General features: G+C 36.6%; 1 protein-coding gene across 1 annotated transcript; it reads left to right on the top strand.

Moving 5' to 3' along the window:
• Positions 1-4,480: 4,480 nt before the first annotated feature.
• On the top strand, positions 4,481-13,574 carry LOC149828115 (HMG1/2-like protein). The gene is made up of 8 exons (XM_090017390.1): positions 4,481-4,600; positions 5,410-5,475; positions 7,691-7,819; positions 7,976-8,033; positions 8,125-8,169; positions 9,115-9,195; positions 9,302-9,370; positions 13,349-13,574. The coding sequence occupies exons 2-8, from the start codon at positions 5,411-5,413 to the stop codon at positions 13,394-13,396; spliced, it is 495 nt and encodes a 164-aa protein (XP_089873516.1). The 5' UTR covers positions 4,481-4,600; position 5,410; the 3' UTR covers positions 13,397-13,574.
• Positions 13,575-14,736: the final 1,162 nt, after the last annotated feature.

The raw sequence follows: 14,736 nt of genomic DNA, 5'->3' as shown, positions 1-14,736 counted from the left end.
AAATTAAATACAAGAAATAAGAGAAAGAAAACCTAATGAAAGGAGCACCCTTCCCTAGTGGGCCCCTTCTACTTAAATGAGTGGCCTCATTTATTAGATCCTCTATTTTGAGGATCCAAATAAATGAATGAGGGAGGATCTACCCCCCCCCCTCTTCTTTCAAAGTAAAATCAAATAAAAAAATAAAAAAAAAAGTAAAAAATAAAAAGAAGAACCAAAAGACTTACCTTGTAGGAGGAGGGGCACCCAAAGAAAAAGGCAATGCACCCTCTCCCTTCCAAAATTTGTGTGAGAAGAGAGCCTCACACGCCACTCCCTCACTCTATCTCCCTATCTCAATTTCTCTCACTCTCCCTACCTCTATATAACGTCTCAAGATTTATCCAATTTTTAGGCAATTTTTTTTAAATCAATGAATAACGAAAATAAACAAAGTGAAGTTGAAAAATCTTGGGCAATTACAGATGATTTCACATTTGATAAAGTTATCGATAATTATTATCAATCATCCGAGTTTAAAGAGTTATTACAATAAATAAATTTAAACTTTCATGAGACTGTTTAACCAAATAAAAGAAATCCTAGATTGACAAAGAAAATGTGATCTTCGTGACAAACATCTCACAACTCTCTCTTAATCATTCTGATTTGTAAAATGGTAATATCAGAGGTCTCACTTCACAAGTATCAATGGAGAATCTCTTTTCAAAGCATGCAAGTAAAATGTCAGCATACAAGAACACGCTGAAGTTTAGCAATCAAAGTAACATGTTTAATTTCAGATAAATAATATCTAGCACAATCATAACATAAAATATATTCAAGCATGTATGCATATCTAATTGCATAAAATTATGTTTTACTTGTTTAACCTCCTATGGGTATCCACAGTTTGAATACGTCGAGACAAATGAGATCAATCATGGTCTGTTATTCTTAGATAATTTAATATCTCAATTAACAACCTTAATCAAATTCTCAAAGTAACAGTATAATGACTGAGGAAAAAAACCTAAAAACCAAGATAAACAAAGATGCATTCGACTTCTACAAAAGTTACATGACCTACCCACTTAAAAAAATTAGGTACTCCGAGTCTCCTAACTTTGTGAGTGGAGGACCGTCGAGCTATTATTATTCATAGCATAATAACAAACGTTGTATGTTTCAACAATAATAACCCAACAAAGTTTGTACACTCTATCCTCTCTAAGGTAGCCCGATGTTGAATGAGTATTCATTTTTTTTATTTGATTAATTTAGATTTTGTGTACCTACCTCTCTTGAGTAAACTAGGGTTTTGATAACCCAAATACCACTTTGGGGTACACAGTATACCAGTGTAAAGCAAGATTGTATACTACACGAAAAGGATAGTTACAAGTATTTACATTGTGTTTGGTGCGTTTGGATCACCCATCCAGTGAGCTCGTAGTGCATTTAAACCAACGAGTGCCAAAACAATGTCTTGATACGTTAAAATCGATCAGGCATTTATTTAGGTTTGTGTGCATGCTGTTATTTAATAACTTGGGCACACACATCGTACCCCATTGATCTTTTTCAACCACATGACCAATCTCAAACAACACATAGGTGTAAGAAGTACACCATAGATCAACAGTGCAAAGTTTGCATGACACACATAAAATGTCACAAGTACTTACATGTCACCAAGAAGGTTTTTTAAAACCTTATGCTCATCTTTGGGCCTTATCATGACCTTGCAAACATTCGTTTGCAATGCAACATATTTGTAAATCATGCATTCGGTGGGGCAGGGTCCGTGAATGAAACTCAGTCATGTCCTTCAATTCATAAAGCATTTGTTGACAAAACATCACAGTCATCACAATATTTGTCTTGCAAACCTTTCAAGTAAATAATTCATTAATTTGCTCATAAAGTAGTAATTGAGCTATGTTTGCAAAAGTACACTTGCATGCACATTTTTGCATAACGTGATGATCAAAATGATCAAATATCCAATTTTCTTTGGACTATCGTCCATAACAAATATTTAGGATCTGTATTTAATTGAACTTATGCATATTCATGTATTTGTCATTCACATACATCCAAGAATGATCTTCTTCGTCATATATTTTCCATTGTGTTCAGTACGAATACATATTTTATATATATATATTTCATTTGCTATTGATTAGTAATATATATATATATATCTTCATCCGAGCTACAACACACAATCAAGGGTGGTAAACTCGGTTGGCTGCTGAGTCCAAGCTAGGTGGGCTAGGGTCAGCAAACCTAGCCTGCCCCACACCTAGTGGGGGCGGTCATTGTAGGCTACAACCACACATCAGTCAGGGTTGTTGTATTTTGTAGGTCTGCAACATAGGTTGCAAAAGATGATGGCAGCCAACTGGAGTAGTCAGACCCGTCGGTTGGTCTGACTCGCTAGCCAAGCATTTTAGAGGAAAGTGAACAAGGGTCGTGGAGGCCGTAGTTTCGTTACGAGCACATTAGCAAAATATTATATATATATTGATATATATACATATATTTCTTTTTTTAAAAGAAATAACAAATGTGTACCATTGTGTGAGCCAACATATACATAAAACTACATAAATGAACAAATAACATGAATCACAACACATGAACAACGCTTCTTCAAAACTTTCATTCATTTATGGCAGACATCTATACATATGTATTTTTTCTTGAATAATGATTGGATCAAAATGAGGAAAATACATATGTATTCGGGAAAATAGCACACCACCAAAATACATTTTTTTTGCAAAGCTCGTATGTTTATCAATATTTTTTGTTTTGTTATTGTAGAAAATTTTGAATTTATTTATTACAATATGACGATTGAGAAAATTCTCTCTCTCTCTCTCTAGAGAGAGATCGTTTTAGTCACTTGTGAACAAAAGAGGAAGGGATGGCTTGCAACACACACATCAACTGAAAGCGTTGGCTGGAAATTAGGGACCTGTTGGTGCACATGGCCGATTCTTTCAACTGATGCCCTCCCCTTTTTTCTTTATTCTCTCTCATTAGGTACAGAATAAACTTATTATACAAGGCTCCCTTCCCTTCGCCTTCGCCTTCGCCTTAGTGGCAACATTCCTCATGCGGGGTTATAAAATCCACGCGATGAGGTAGGCAATTTTTTTTTTCTTTTTGGGCTTAGGGAGCTTATTCCTCTAGCTCATCACCTTTCCTGCTAGGCATGAGATAATGAATCTCATGTCTAAGGGTGTCAATGGGTTGGGTTTAGTTCGGATTCAGGTAGAATCAGACTTGGATCAGATTTCAGGTATGGTATCGGGTCCATACTCAGGTCTAATTGAGTCCACTATAAAAAAAACCCGGTCTCATAAGAACTACATGAACCAAACCCGGTAAAACCATATTTTTTTTTTTATCATTTTTACATTGAAAATTTGTTGGTCTTAATCGGAAATTGGGTCGAGTCCAGGTCTAGTATAAAATTTCACAAACTATACTCAGGTCCATGTATTAATTGGACCTTCAAGTCTGGACCCGGGTATTCTTATTTATCACCCCATACTCGGACCCTATAGGGTTTGGTTCAGGTAAACCAGGCCCGTTGACACCCCTACTCATGTCAAGCAGCCAAACCAAAAAAATGGATTATCACGCAAATGGGATTCCTTTCGTTAACATTAAACAAGCATGAGATTCCAAATCAAATGAATTTGAGTCTCATGAGATTTCAATTCTCATAAGTTTTCTTTTTATTTTTGAAAAGAGCAGCCAAACATACCCTTGGTGATATTCGGAGGCTGTACCCTACCAGATGAGCAGAGCTTAGGTAGGCTAGGTTTGGTTGGTTTCCAGTCAGGTAAAAAAAACTAGAACAAGGGATAGGGGTGTCAACGGGCTGGTTTACTCGGACTCAACCCGAACCAAACTTTATAGGGTCCGGGTATGGTGATAAATAAGAAGATTTGATTAAGACCTGGGTCCGGACCTCAAAGTCGGATTAATACATGGACCTGGGTATAGTTTGTGAAATTTTATACTAAACTCGGACCCCACCCGAGCTCTGATTACGACCTGCAAATGTTCAATGTAAAAATGATAAAAAATATGGTTTTACTGGGTTTGGTTCATATTGTTCTTATCGTGTTCGGATTTGGTTTTTTCATACTCGATACCATACCAAAAAATCTGGTTCAAGTCTGGTTTAACCTGGGTCCGAACCAAACCTGATCGGTTGATTGACACCCCTAATAAGGGGAGTCGAAGCGGTCCGGTCTGGGTGGGTACAGTTGCAGGTAAGCTCCCCAAGACATAGAAGACCAGGAGATGAGGTTGGAAGAGTGTAATCGGATTCGGAGCCCCACGAAACGAGACCCTGCAAAAATATCCAACCGGTGACTGCCCGTCACAACGTTATCGTCGTCGCTGGGTGTGTGGCGGCGAAGCAGAAGCAGCAACCGGTTGGTCCGGTCGTCCTATAAAATCACACCAGCAAGACCCTCTCTCTCTCTTCGTGGAGTTATTTTCGTTTCTTACAAAAACCCTGCGCTGCTTTTAGCTTAAAAAGGAGGGAAGGGGAAGAGAGTCTGCCGCCATTTCTTCTCTGTTTCTGGGAAAGGTTATCCATTTTCAACCCGAGTTTCTCCTTTGATTTGCTCGTCTTCGATCATCTCTTTGATCGATAATTGTGTGGAAAGTTTCCATTTTTACCTGTGATTTGCTTGCCCTTCTCCGATCAGCAGGATCGGCGTGATCATTTCCTCCCTTATGCTACCTCTTTTTTACGTTTCTCTCTTCTTTTTGTTTCCCTCTTTAAAGTGAATCTATGGAATTAGATGCAAAATTCTCTTGTGATTGTAGATTTTACAATTTCTTTTCATTCCTTACCGTGAGGTGTCGTGCCTTTCTTCTGTGTTAATGCTATTTTTCTTGGTCTCTGGAAATCATTTGATAGATATTGATCAGAACGGTAGTTATTGGGGAAGAAATGCTTGTCGTAGTTATGGTTTTTGCTTTCCTTTAACGTATCTTTTGGATTTTCTTCTTCCAATTTCCCCTTTCTTTCTTTTTCTTTTTCCTTAACTCTGTTTTTTTTTCTCTCGACTCATTTTATAGGTTATGCTCCAAAATATTTTGGATTATTTCATATTTTTGTTTGGCCAGAGAAATTATCAGTCTTTCTTTTGGATCGTTCTGTTTTGATTTCTGTTGACCACGGTTGATGAAGGGACCTGTTTGAGCAAAGTTGTGATATTTTAGCGTGGTTTTGATGTGTTTCGTTTGCCAAATTCCAAATATTCCTAATCTATCAAATCACAAAGAGGCGTTTTTCTTCATCTAGTTCACTTCATGCTAAATTCTTTTGTGTGTGTGTGTGCGTGTGTGCGTGTTCTTCTTTTCATTTCTCTAGGAATTTGTTTTCCTTAGGATGAAAGGAGGAAAGGGAAAGGGAGCTACAAAGAAAGAAACATCGCTGAAGCCTGTTGATGACAGGTTAGAAATAATCCCAATTAACTCAAAGTTTTGCTTGGCGCATAGCCTTCCAGCAAATTCTTGTCTTGGGCCTCAGATTAGCCACTTTACAATGCTGTTACGTTTTCTATGAGCCTACTGGTTCCTACACATCCTTGTATATTTATTTGAGCATGGTGGTACTACTCTTATGTCATTGAGAAAGTTAATAGAGAAGCATGATTCTTTCTGCTTTAGTTATTTTCTGCTGATTTTCTTTGTAAGTGATGTATGTGATGATAGTGATACTCTATGTCACATGGGTGCGGCACTTTAAAAAAACTTGGGTGCGGGGGTGCGCCAAAAATATAAAAAATTATATATATATATAATTTTTTATATTTTAACAGTTAACAACAGTAACACTAATGAAATAAAAAACAATTATCACAACTATCATCAAATCAATTCATCATCATGCATGCAATAAATCAAATTAACAATCTACAATTCTATTCTACATCATAAAAACCAACATAATCAAGAGTCTATTGGTTTTAAATTCAAGTGTGAAGCTTCAACTGTTCAACATGAATTCAAATCTAATTGCTAATTGGATGCTCCTCACTTTATCAAATCCGAGTACACAAATTCGGGTTTGGTTTGGATGATTACTGCTTTCTAGAATTAGCTTAGCATGATGGAGCTATGCTTGAAGGAGATATAACAACAGAAGCCATCTATAAATTAGTGATGAAGAGAGCATTCTTAGCCGTAGTACTGCAAATAACAAGTATAAACATGAACTGTCAATGCAAGGCAGCGTCCCCCCGCAGATTATGTCCGGCAGAACTGTCGCTATTTCGGTAAAACCAGCAGCTCAGCAGCTGATTCTAATGTGCCTTCCTAGTTGCCCAAGGATAATGGCACTATATACAATGTGTAACAGCATAGTGTATAAGAAAGCAACGTTGAAATCATTGGGAGCACTTCATAACCACACAGAAAATGGGAGGAAGAGTAAGGTTGCAGAGAGAGGGAAAGGGAGAGCAGGATAGAGGGGTTTGGGAGAGGGAAAGAGAGGGTTGCGTAGAGAGGGAAAGAGAGGGCAGGAGAGAGAGGGTTGCAGAGAGAGGAAAAGATAGGGTGGGAGAGAGAGCGATAGTGAGAGAGACAGAGAGATTGAGAGTGAGAGACAAAGAGAAGAGAGACAGAGCGAGTGAGAGAGAGAGAGTACCTGAGGAGGAGAGGTTCGACGGAGAGGTCATCGTCGGCATCGGGGTTCAGCGGAGAGGTCGTCGCCGACTTCGACTTCAGGAGGAGAGGTCGGGAGGAGAGGAATGGAGGATTAGGGCAAAAAAAATTTTGCCCTAATCCTCCCCTCCGCAGCCCATTTCATCGGGTATTTTTTTTAAGTCTAAAAACTGGACAGAAATAACCCTGGGTGCAGACTGCACCTAGGGTCGGGTTGACTGCACCGGGTGCTGCACTCGCGTCGCGTCGATGCGGGTGAGACACCTGGTTGGCCGAATTCCTGTGACTTAGGTGATACTAATAATCGCTAGCACTGGGTTCACGAGAAGGCAGAGGGAGAGATTTGTGTGTGTGTGTGTGGGGGGGGGTGTTATTGTGAAGAAGAACATAACTGTTTATATGTCTATGGTTGTTTTGATGGCTTAAGTGGGTTAGTTAGCATGGTTGATTTTCTGCACATTGAGGGAGGTTTTCCAAAGACTATTTTCTACCAACATTTAGTGAAGCTGTCCTAAGATATTGCTTACTAGGAAGTTCCTAGTACGTCTGTTGTACCCATAGTCACAAATAAGTTCCTAGTACGTCTTTTGTAACCAGTCACAAATATTGGTACCGGCTATATCTCGGCGAGGCTATTTCTCGCGATATTATTTGGTGATGAATCTCGGGAAAATTTTGGGGAATGAAAAAATAAAAAATATATAAAAGGAACAAAAATAAGTAAGAAAATATCATGTTTAGATAATAACGTATATGAATAATAAAAGAAATAAGTAAAAAATACAAAATAAAGAAGAAAAACACATTTAAGATGTAGAAAATAAGTAAAAACAGTTACAATAATTGATAATATCACAGTAAGCAAAAACAGTAAAAATATTACTATTTGTTGGATATCTTCAGCCCATGTGATATGCTGTTTATGAATGCAACCTACAAGTAACATGATCTAAGAAGTATTCTGCTTATGTTTCTGCTGGTTTCCTTTTTGGGTTTTCTCCAGAAAGCTTGGGAAGCGCAAGGCAGCTACAACAGCAAGCAAAGGAAGTAAAAGGCCGGCAAAGAAGGAAAAACTAGCCAAGAAAGATCCTAATAAGCCAAAGAGGCCGCCGAGTGCTTTCTTTGTATTTCTGTAAATTTCCTTTTCCTCCTTGTTGGTCGCTGTTCTTTAGGTCCGTAGCATGGATTTGAGCCGCATTAGGTCGATTATCGTTTCAAAGTGTTCAGATACTCACCTAATGTTCTTTTGTTATGTTTTTATTGTTTCTTTTGTACTTTCTTTCCACAGTGAAGAATTTAGAAAGATATACAAGCAACAGCATCCTAATGTGAAGTCTGTATTAATTGTAAGTAGTTTGGGTATTAAAAATCAGTTTTTAGTCATTTTTTAATATTTTATTATACCGACTAATTCTTATTAATTTTACAAAATTGAAGGTTGGCAAAGCTGGAGGTGAAAAGTGGAAGTCAATGTCTAAGGCTGTAAGTCTTTTTTCTTTTCTTTGAACAGGAAAAGTGAGGTTTCTCAACAGACTTTTGCTTTTTCTGGTCTTGTTTCTTTCAATATATGAGGAGCCTTCTTAATCTATACTTGGAAGATAAAAAAATTCATTTTTTGTTTGGAAATTTGGTGCTTTAAGTGCTTGTGTAACGTTCTACCTATGTCACCTGGGTACATGTGCGGGTGCGGGTACGGGTACGACATGACAATTCCAAAAAATGTGGGTACGGGGATACGACTATATATATATATTAAATATCACATAAATATGAAATAAATTCAAAATAAACTGAATATAATCTAAATATATATGCTATATCTAAAAAATATATTATATACTGAAAATATAAAGTTATAAACTGAAAATATAATTATAAATTATAAATTGAATACAAACTTGTATGTAAGGAGGGTAAAATGGTGTGTCCAGGTGTGTCGACACGGTGACACGCGTGTCGACATGGGTACGGAGGGCAAAATATAGTGTCCGTGTGACAGTGTCCTACCATGGAGAAGGGTCATTCTTTCTTTCTGTGACATGCATCTTTTGGTTTTGTCCTTTCTTGCTTAATGAGGCTTTCTCACATGCACTTCCATTGTTTCATCTCTTGTTGTATCCCTTACTATCCGTAAAATTTATCAGCCTTTAGTGCAATCTGGTGAGAGCAAAAAAGTTAAATTTAGCTCCACTCTCTAATTTAGTCATAAATACCTAGATTTGAAGTGTAGTGAGGTCTTAATTGAGTATATTAGCTAATACTTTTCTCCTTCTTCTAAAAAATTCAGCTTAAAACTTTTCAAATACAGGATATATCAATTTGATTAATTTATATTTTTTCCTCATACTCTCTCTCTCTCTCTCACAGGCACATGCGTGCACACACGCAGATGCACACAAGGCTGATGTTGTTGTTTGTGTTTGGCAGGAGAAAGCTCCTTTTGAAGCCAAAGCTGCAAAGAAGAAAAGTGAATATGAGAAGCTTGTTTCGGCCTATAACAAGAAAAAGGCATGGCCTTCAATCCATTCTTTGCAGTTTCTTTCATTTTAATGACTAATAGTTGTCTGGTTCTTTTGCATGCTAATTAATGAACCAGAGCTGTTGTATTTCATAGGAAAGCGTGGCTGATGATGGGGATAAAGAGTCTGAGGTTAATGATGAGGAGGATTTGGAAAATGATGAGGTAATGGTGTGTGTGTGTGTGTGTGTGTGTGAGAGAGAGAGAGAGAGAGAGAGAGAGAGAGAGAGAGAGAGAGAGAGAGAGAGAGAGTTTGTTGAATTGCATATGAATACCTGCTTCAGAACTTGAAGCATTCAATTGTTTCATATTCTAAAAGGTTTGCAGAATTGGTGTTTCTCACATGTGCTTGTTTTTAAACATGATTGCTGGCTATGTCACACGGACTCTTCTAACAGGGAACCACACTTGCGTCGTACCCGCACCCATGTTGGTGCGACACTTGGACACAATTTTCTTTGTGTTAGGTGAAGTCATCCACACTGAGGTCCATTTTTATCCAAAAGTAGATTCAGTTAACTTTAATCAAGTCCATTTTATCTATATTCTATATATAAATACATAAATGCACATAAATACACGTAGTGTTAACTTAAAACTGTTAAAAATTATATATATCACCCCCGCACCCCCGCACCCAAGTTTTTTTAAAGTGCCGCATCCGCATCCGCACCCGTACCCGCACCCATGTGACATAGATTGCCGGCATTTATGCAAAAGCATTGACCTATTGTTGGCAAAAGCCATCTGAGATACTGCATCCATATTATTGACTTTCTATTCCTTCACACTGATTTCATTTTTAGTTTAACTTTAATCCCAGAGTAGCACCAAGAAAAGTCATCTTCCACATGTCACAACTAGGAGCATCAACAGAAAACCGTGACACACTGTCCAAGAAAACTTCATAGGCAGGGACCTGTGAATGGGGCATAATATACTTTCATAAAGAGAAGTAACACTAGTAAGAAGAAAGCACATGAAAAATGAAAGTGATGGCCTTCAGTCTCTACATTAAATGGGCTGATGCAGGTTTTCCTGTGTGTTATGTTCTGAAAAATAAAATGCATAATAGATTCGCTTAGCACAGGAATCAGGATGTGGAATCACTCTAGTCATGTAAATCAATACTTAGTACCCTTAACTATTGAAGAAAAAAAAAGCTTCTTAGATCACTTTACCAAATATATGTACCAGCTATCAAGAATCATTGTCATAGTACTGATCCTTTTTTTCTTTCCTTCACTTGCTTCAACCTATTGCAGTCTTGGACTCAATCAGCCTAGGTCTAGGTCTAGAAACAAAATAAATTTATATCTTAATCCAGTCTTTAATTGTATGGAAAAATTCTGTTTATCTATGATTTGTATAGTCAAGTGAGTCCTGGTTGATTCTTGATTGCACTGCCAGATTGTTGCTTAGAAGTGTCTCAGTTAACTGGGACAAATATCTTGTGGTTAAAACCAAGGTTGCGAGACTAGGAAGTGGAAGCGGGAAACTATACGGGAAGCAAAAGTGAAAATCGATGCATTTTAAAATGTATAGGAAGCGGGAAACGAGTAATAAAAAAACAATATAAGAATTGAATGGGAATTGAAATGGAATGCAAATAAAAACCAAAATAAAAGTGATTATTCTTAAATTTCATGATTTTTAGTGTAAGAATTAAATTATTAACAAAATCTAAAAATGATGACCGCCAATTTAGAGAAAGCACATGGATGTGTGTGAAGCGTGAGAGAAAACACATAAAAATATGAAAAGGAGAGTGAAAGAACATATAAGAAGAATAGATGAAGTGTGTGGAAAGTACAAGAGAAATGTGGGAGAATCGAGATTCCTATCAAGTTTCAGAAGTGAGGAGCATCGTGCTTTCGAAGTGAGTTTTTTGGAAAGCAGACTTTCCACTTATGTAAGAAGCTTCTGGTAACTTCAGTTAAAACCACGTCATAGACCAAGAGGGGATATTTGACTAGTGGATTGTTACGGTAAATGACTTTGATTATGAAAACCTAGAAATATGTGTAACTTTAAAATCAAATTAGTTTTCTACACATGACAAGGTATTAAATTTTTGGTCCTTTTTTACTCTACCTAGGACAAAAAGGATAGATTCCAGTTTCTTTTGTTCTTAGCCAAAGTGGATCTCAATCTTTTTCACATTAGTTTCTACCTATGTCACATACTTAGTTGTCAAAAGTGGTGCCTAGATGCTGCTTAAGCGGGCTAGGCAAAGGGCCACCGCCTAGGCTTATGGGTCTAGGCGGTATGACCCTGTTTTTTCACCTAAGCGACGCCTAGGCTATCCCCACCTAGGCCGCCGGAACATGATTGCTATTTTTTTAATTTTTTTGTCTCCTTCCTTTTTTTTCTTTTTCTTCTTCCTCCGGCCTCAAAAGCTTTCTTTTTTGTTCTCTCATTTTCTTCTTCTTTTGCTTTTCTTTTTTACATTTTTATTTGTTTTTATTCTTCCTCCTTTCACCGCTCCGCTTTCTCTTTTTCTTCCTCTTCTTCCTTTTTCCCCTTTCTTTTTCTTTTTTTCCCTTATTATTATTTTTTTCTTCTTCCTCCTCTCACCTCTCTACTGTCTTCTTTTTTCCTTCTTTTTTTATTTTTGTTGTTTACATGTATGCATGTGTTTTTGACACACACACGTAAAATATTTTTTTTAATCATATATATATATATATATATATATATATATATATATATATATATGCGAACAAGGTTCATCCTGCCCCTTTTTTCTTTATGCCACTGTTAAGAGTCTTAAGACCCTTCAAATATCAAAGTTTTAGGTGTTTTATGCTAAATTTAAATCATTAGATGTGTTTATCAATACTTATTTATTAAAAAACAAGCTTTGTTTCAAATTGATTTGATGTAAAAATGTGAACATTTTATCATGAAATTTTAGTACGATGACAACGATAATTTTTTTTACCTCTTTAAAATACACATTTGAACATAAGGATGCTTAATCAATTACATGTTCTATATTCATCAACAATCATAAACACATCTAACGGTTCAGATCAAGCATAAAACATCTAAAAACTATGATTTTTGGAAGGTCCTAACAGTTACCTAACGAAATACGGCCAGGATAATCCCTATTCTCTCTCTCTTTCTCTCTCTCTCTATATATATAGTAATCGGATGGTGTGCCCCAAGTTTTGTTGTATGTTCAATATTATGCAATTTCATGAATTTTGCGACATGTTACACTAAATTACACACTTCATCTATAGTTATAATCATACATTTTCTACTAAATTTAACTATTTATTGTAACATTTTTCATTTTCTTGATGTTTTATTTTTTTTAGTCACGCTTAAGCCCCGACTTTTAGGGGTCTTCCACCTAGGCTCCGACTAGCGCTTTTGACAACTAAGGTTAGATAGGTGCGGGTGCGACACGGAAATTTAAAAAAAAGTTGGGTGTGAGGGCATGGATATGCATATGTGTGTGTTGTTACATATTTATGTATATAATATAGGTAAAACTAGACTTGCTTAAGGTTAACCAAGTTCAGTTTCGGACAGAAATGGACTCTGGTGCAGTTGACAGCACTCAACACTATAGAAGCCGTGTTCAATTGTCGACCCACATATACACGGGTGCATTGCCCTTTTAGAAGTGTCCATGTTACATAGGTTTCTACCAAAACATGGTCAATGTCCTAATCAGATACCAAGCTGATACTCTTAACCATAGTTGATAAAGCAGGAAGCAATGCTATGCACTGAACACAAATTGAGATTTCCCCTCATCACTTTTGATTCCTGCTTCTTATGAAACATCATTCTTAGCATGGATGGGTGCTTCCGATAGCTATGGTCGGAAGTCAAACCAATATTAACTGCTTTGATATGAAATTCTCTAGAGCAAAGGTAAGTCTAAGCAGGAATAGGTGAGCCTAATCAAGAATTCTCATACTCGACCTAGCAAGTTGTTGGACAACTTGACTAGGACTAGTTCAGCCAGTCTAGGTCTCATTGCTTTGCATATTGATTTCTGCTGTATTCTTTTTCTTCACATTTATAATAATAATAATAACAATAATAATAAATATTATTATTATTAGTAGTAGTTATTGTTATTACTATTATTTGCTTGGCTATGAGCCTTGACTTGTGCAGGAAGAGGATGATGATGATGACGTTGATGATGATGATGAGGATGAGTGATCAAGTTAAAGGGCATGGCATGGGCTATGTAGGTGAAAATGATTGTTAGTTTTATTATACTTATAAACATTCCCTTGGATTCACAGTTTTTGTCTTCTAAAGCGAAAAGAAGCAGCTCCTGCTGCTGTTATGTTTCTGGAACTTGTAATATATTAGAAATTTAGAATCATTCTCAAAATGCAGTTGCTCCTGTCATTCTTTTCAGATCTCCTTTTCTGCTTTCGCCATTTCATTGAATTTCTATATGCAATGACACTGAAATGTCTTGAGGAGGTGCACAGGATTGGAAAAATTAGGCATGTTACGTATTGATGCATTTTCCATAACTTTTTCTGTTGTTTTTTCATGTTGAGAGATTTGAATTTTATTGTTGATTTTCCTATTATGTGATTGCTGAAAGTGCTGCAATAATTGAGAAGATTTCTCCAACATGAACGATTTGCTATTTTTTTTCATTGAATTTGATATACAGGTGAAAAACAATTTGGTCAAATTTATATACCATAAGATGATTATATGAATTCCCAATTAGAGAAATGAAAAAAGACATGGAGTGCAGTATTAGTGGTCTGAAACATATAGCATCTTAGTTGTGTCATCATTGTGATAAGCACTTTTTAGGTGTGCAACCATTTTGCAAGTTGGCCAACTTACAATATTTAAGATCCCTTAGTGGCTCAAAGGCTGCTGATTGTCCAATCTAGGTTGCTTGTCATGGGATAAAAATAGAACTAGTGTAGATCCTAAAAATCCGTGATACTTCTCGACTTTGGAGATTCCTGTAGACTTTGCATGTTAGGAAAAAAGAAAATTTTCATACGATTCTGCTTGACATTCAACTCATAATGATCACTTTTTTGTAAAATCTTTGAGAGTGACTTGTCATGTTCTCATTTGAGACTGTGAGAAATGCAATCATGTAAGTCCAACATCCATTGCCTTGTAGGAATCACACCATACATTTCCATTTGTTAAATCTATCTTTGTTCTGCCATCATCATGCTCATGATCCTTGCTTCACAATAGGATCATTTTAGTGATTGTGGCACACTGGTCATGGGTCAAAGGCTCAAATTCAAGATAGAATCTAGTAGTTACCACGCTGGTCATTTAGAAGTGCTATGGTTCAAGTGCATAAGTTTTGGCTTCATGTAATTTTACAAATCACTTAGGTCATTTGGGAATTCAGATCTTTGGGCATATATGAAGAATGTCTTTTCATTTTTTTTCATTTTTACCCTTATCCTTTTTTTAGATGCAAAGCCCTTTGTAACTGGAATTGGACACTGCATGATAGTCATGATCGGGTTCCTTTGTATTCTTTTTCATAATTATTCTAC

The sequence above is a fragment of the Nuphar pumila genome, chromosome 9 (genome assembly GCF_984573655.1).
Source record: "Nuphar pumila chromosome 9, dmNupPumi1.hap1.1, whole genome shotgun sequence".
Classification (NCBI taxonomy): Eukaryota; Viridiplantae; Streptophyta; class Magnoliopsida; order Nymphaeales; family Nymphaeaceae; genus Nuphar; species Nuphar pumila.
The sequence above is the reverse complement of the archived record's forward strand: the minus strand, read 5'-3'. Positions and strand labels throughout refer to the sequence as shown.

Coding starts and splice junctions, on each gene's coding strand:
- LOC149828115 (XM_090017390.1), top strand. CDS start 5,411: ATGAAAGGAGGAAAGGGAAAGGGAGCTACAAAGAAAGAAACATCGCTG. Junction 9,196..9,301: donor CGGCCTATAACAAGAAAAAG/GCATGGCCTTCA, acceptor TGTATTTCATAG/GAAAGCGTGGCTGATGATGG. Junction 9,371..13,348: donor AGGATTTGGAAAATGATGAG/GTAATGGTGTGT, acceptor TGACTTGTGCAG/GAAGAGGATGATGATGATGA.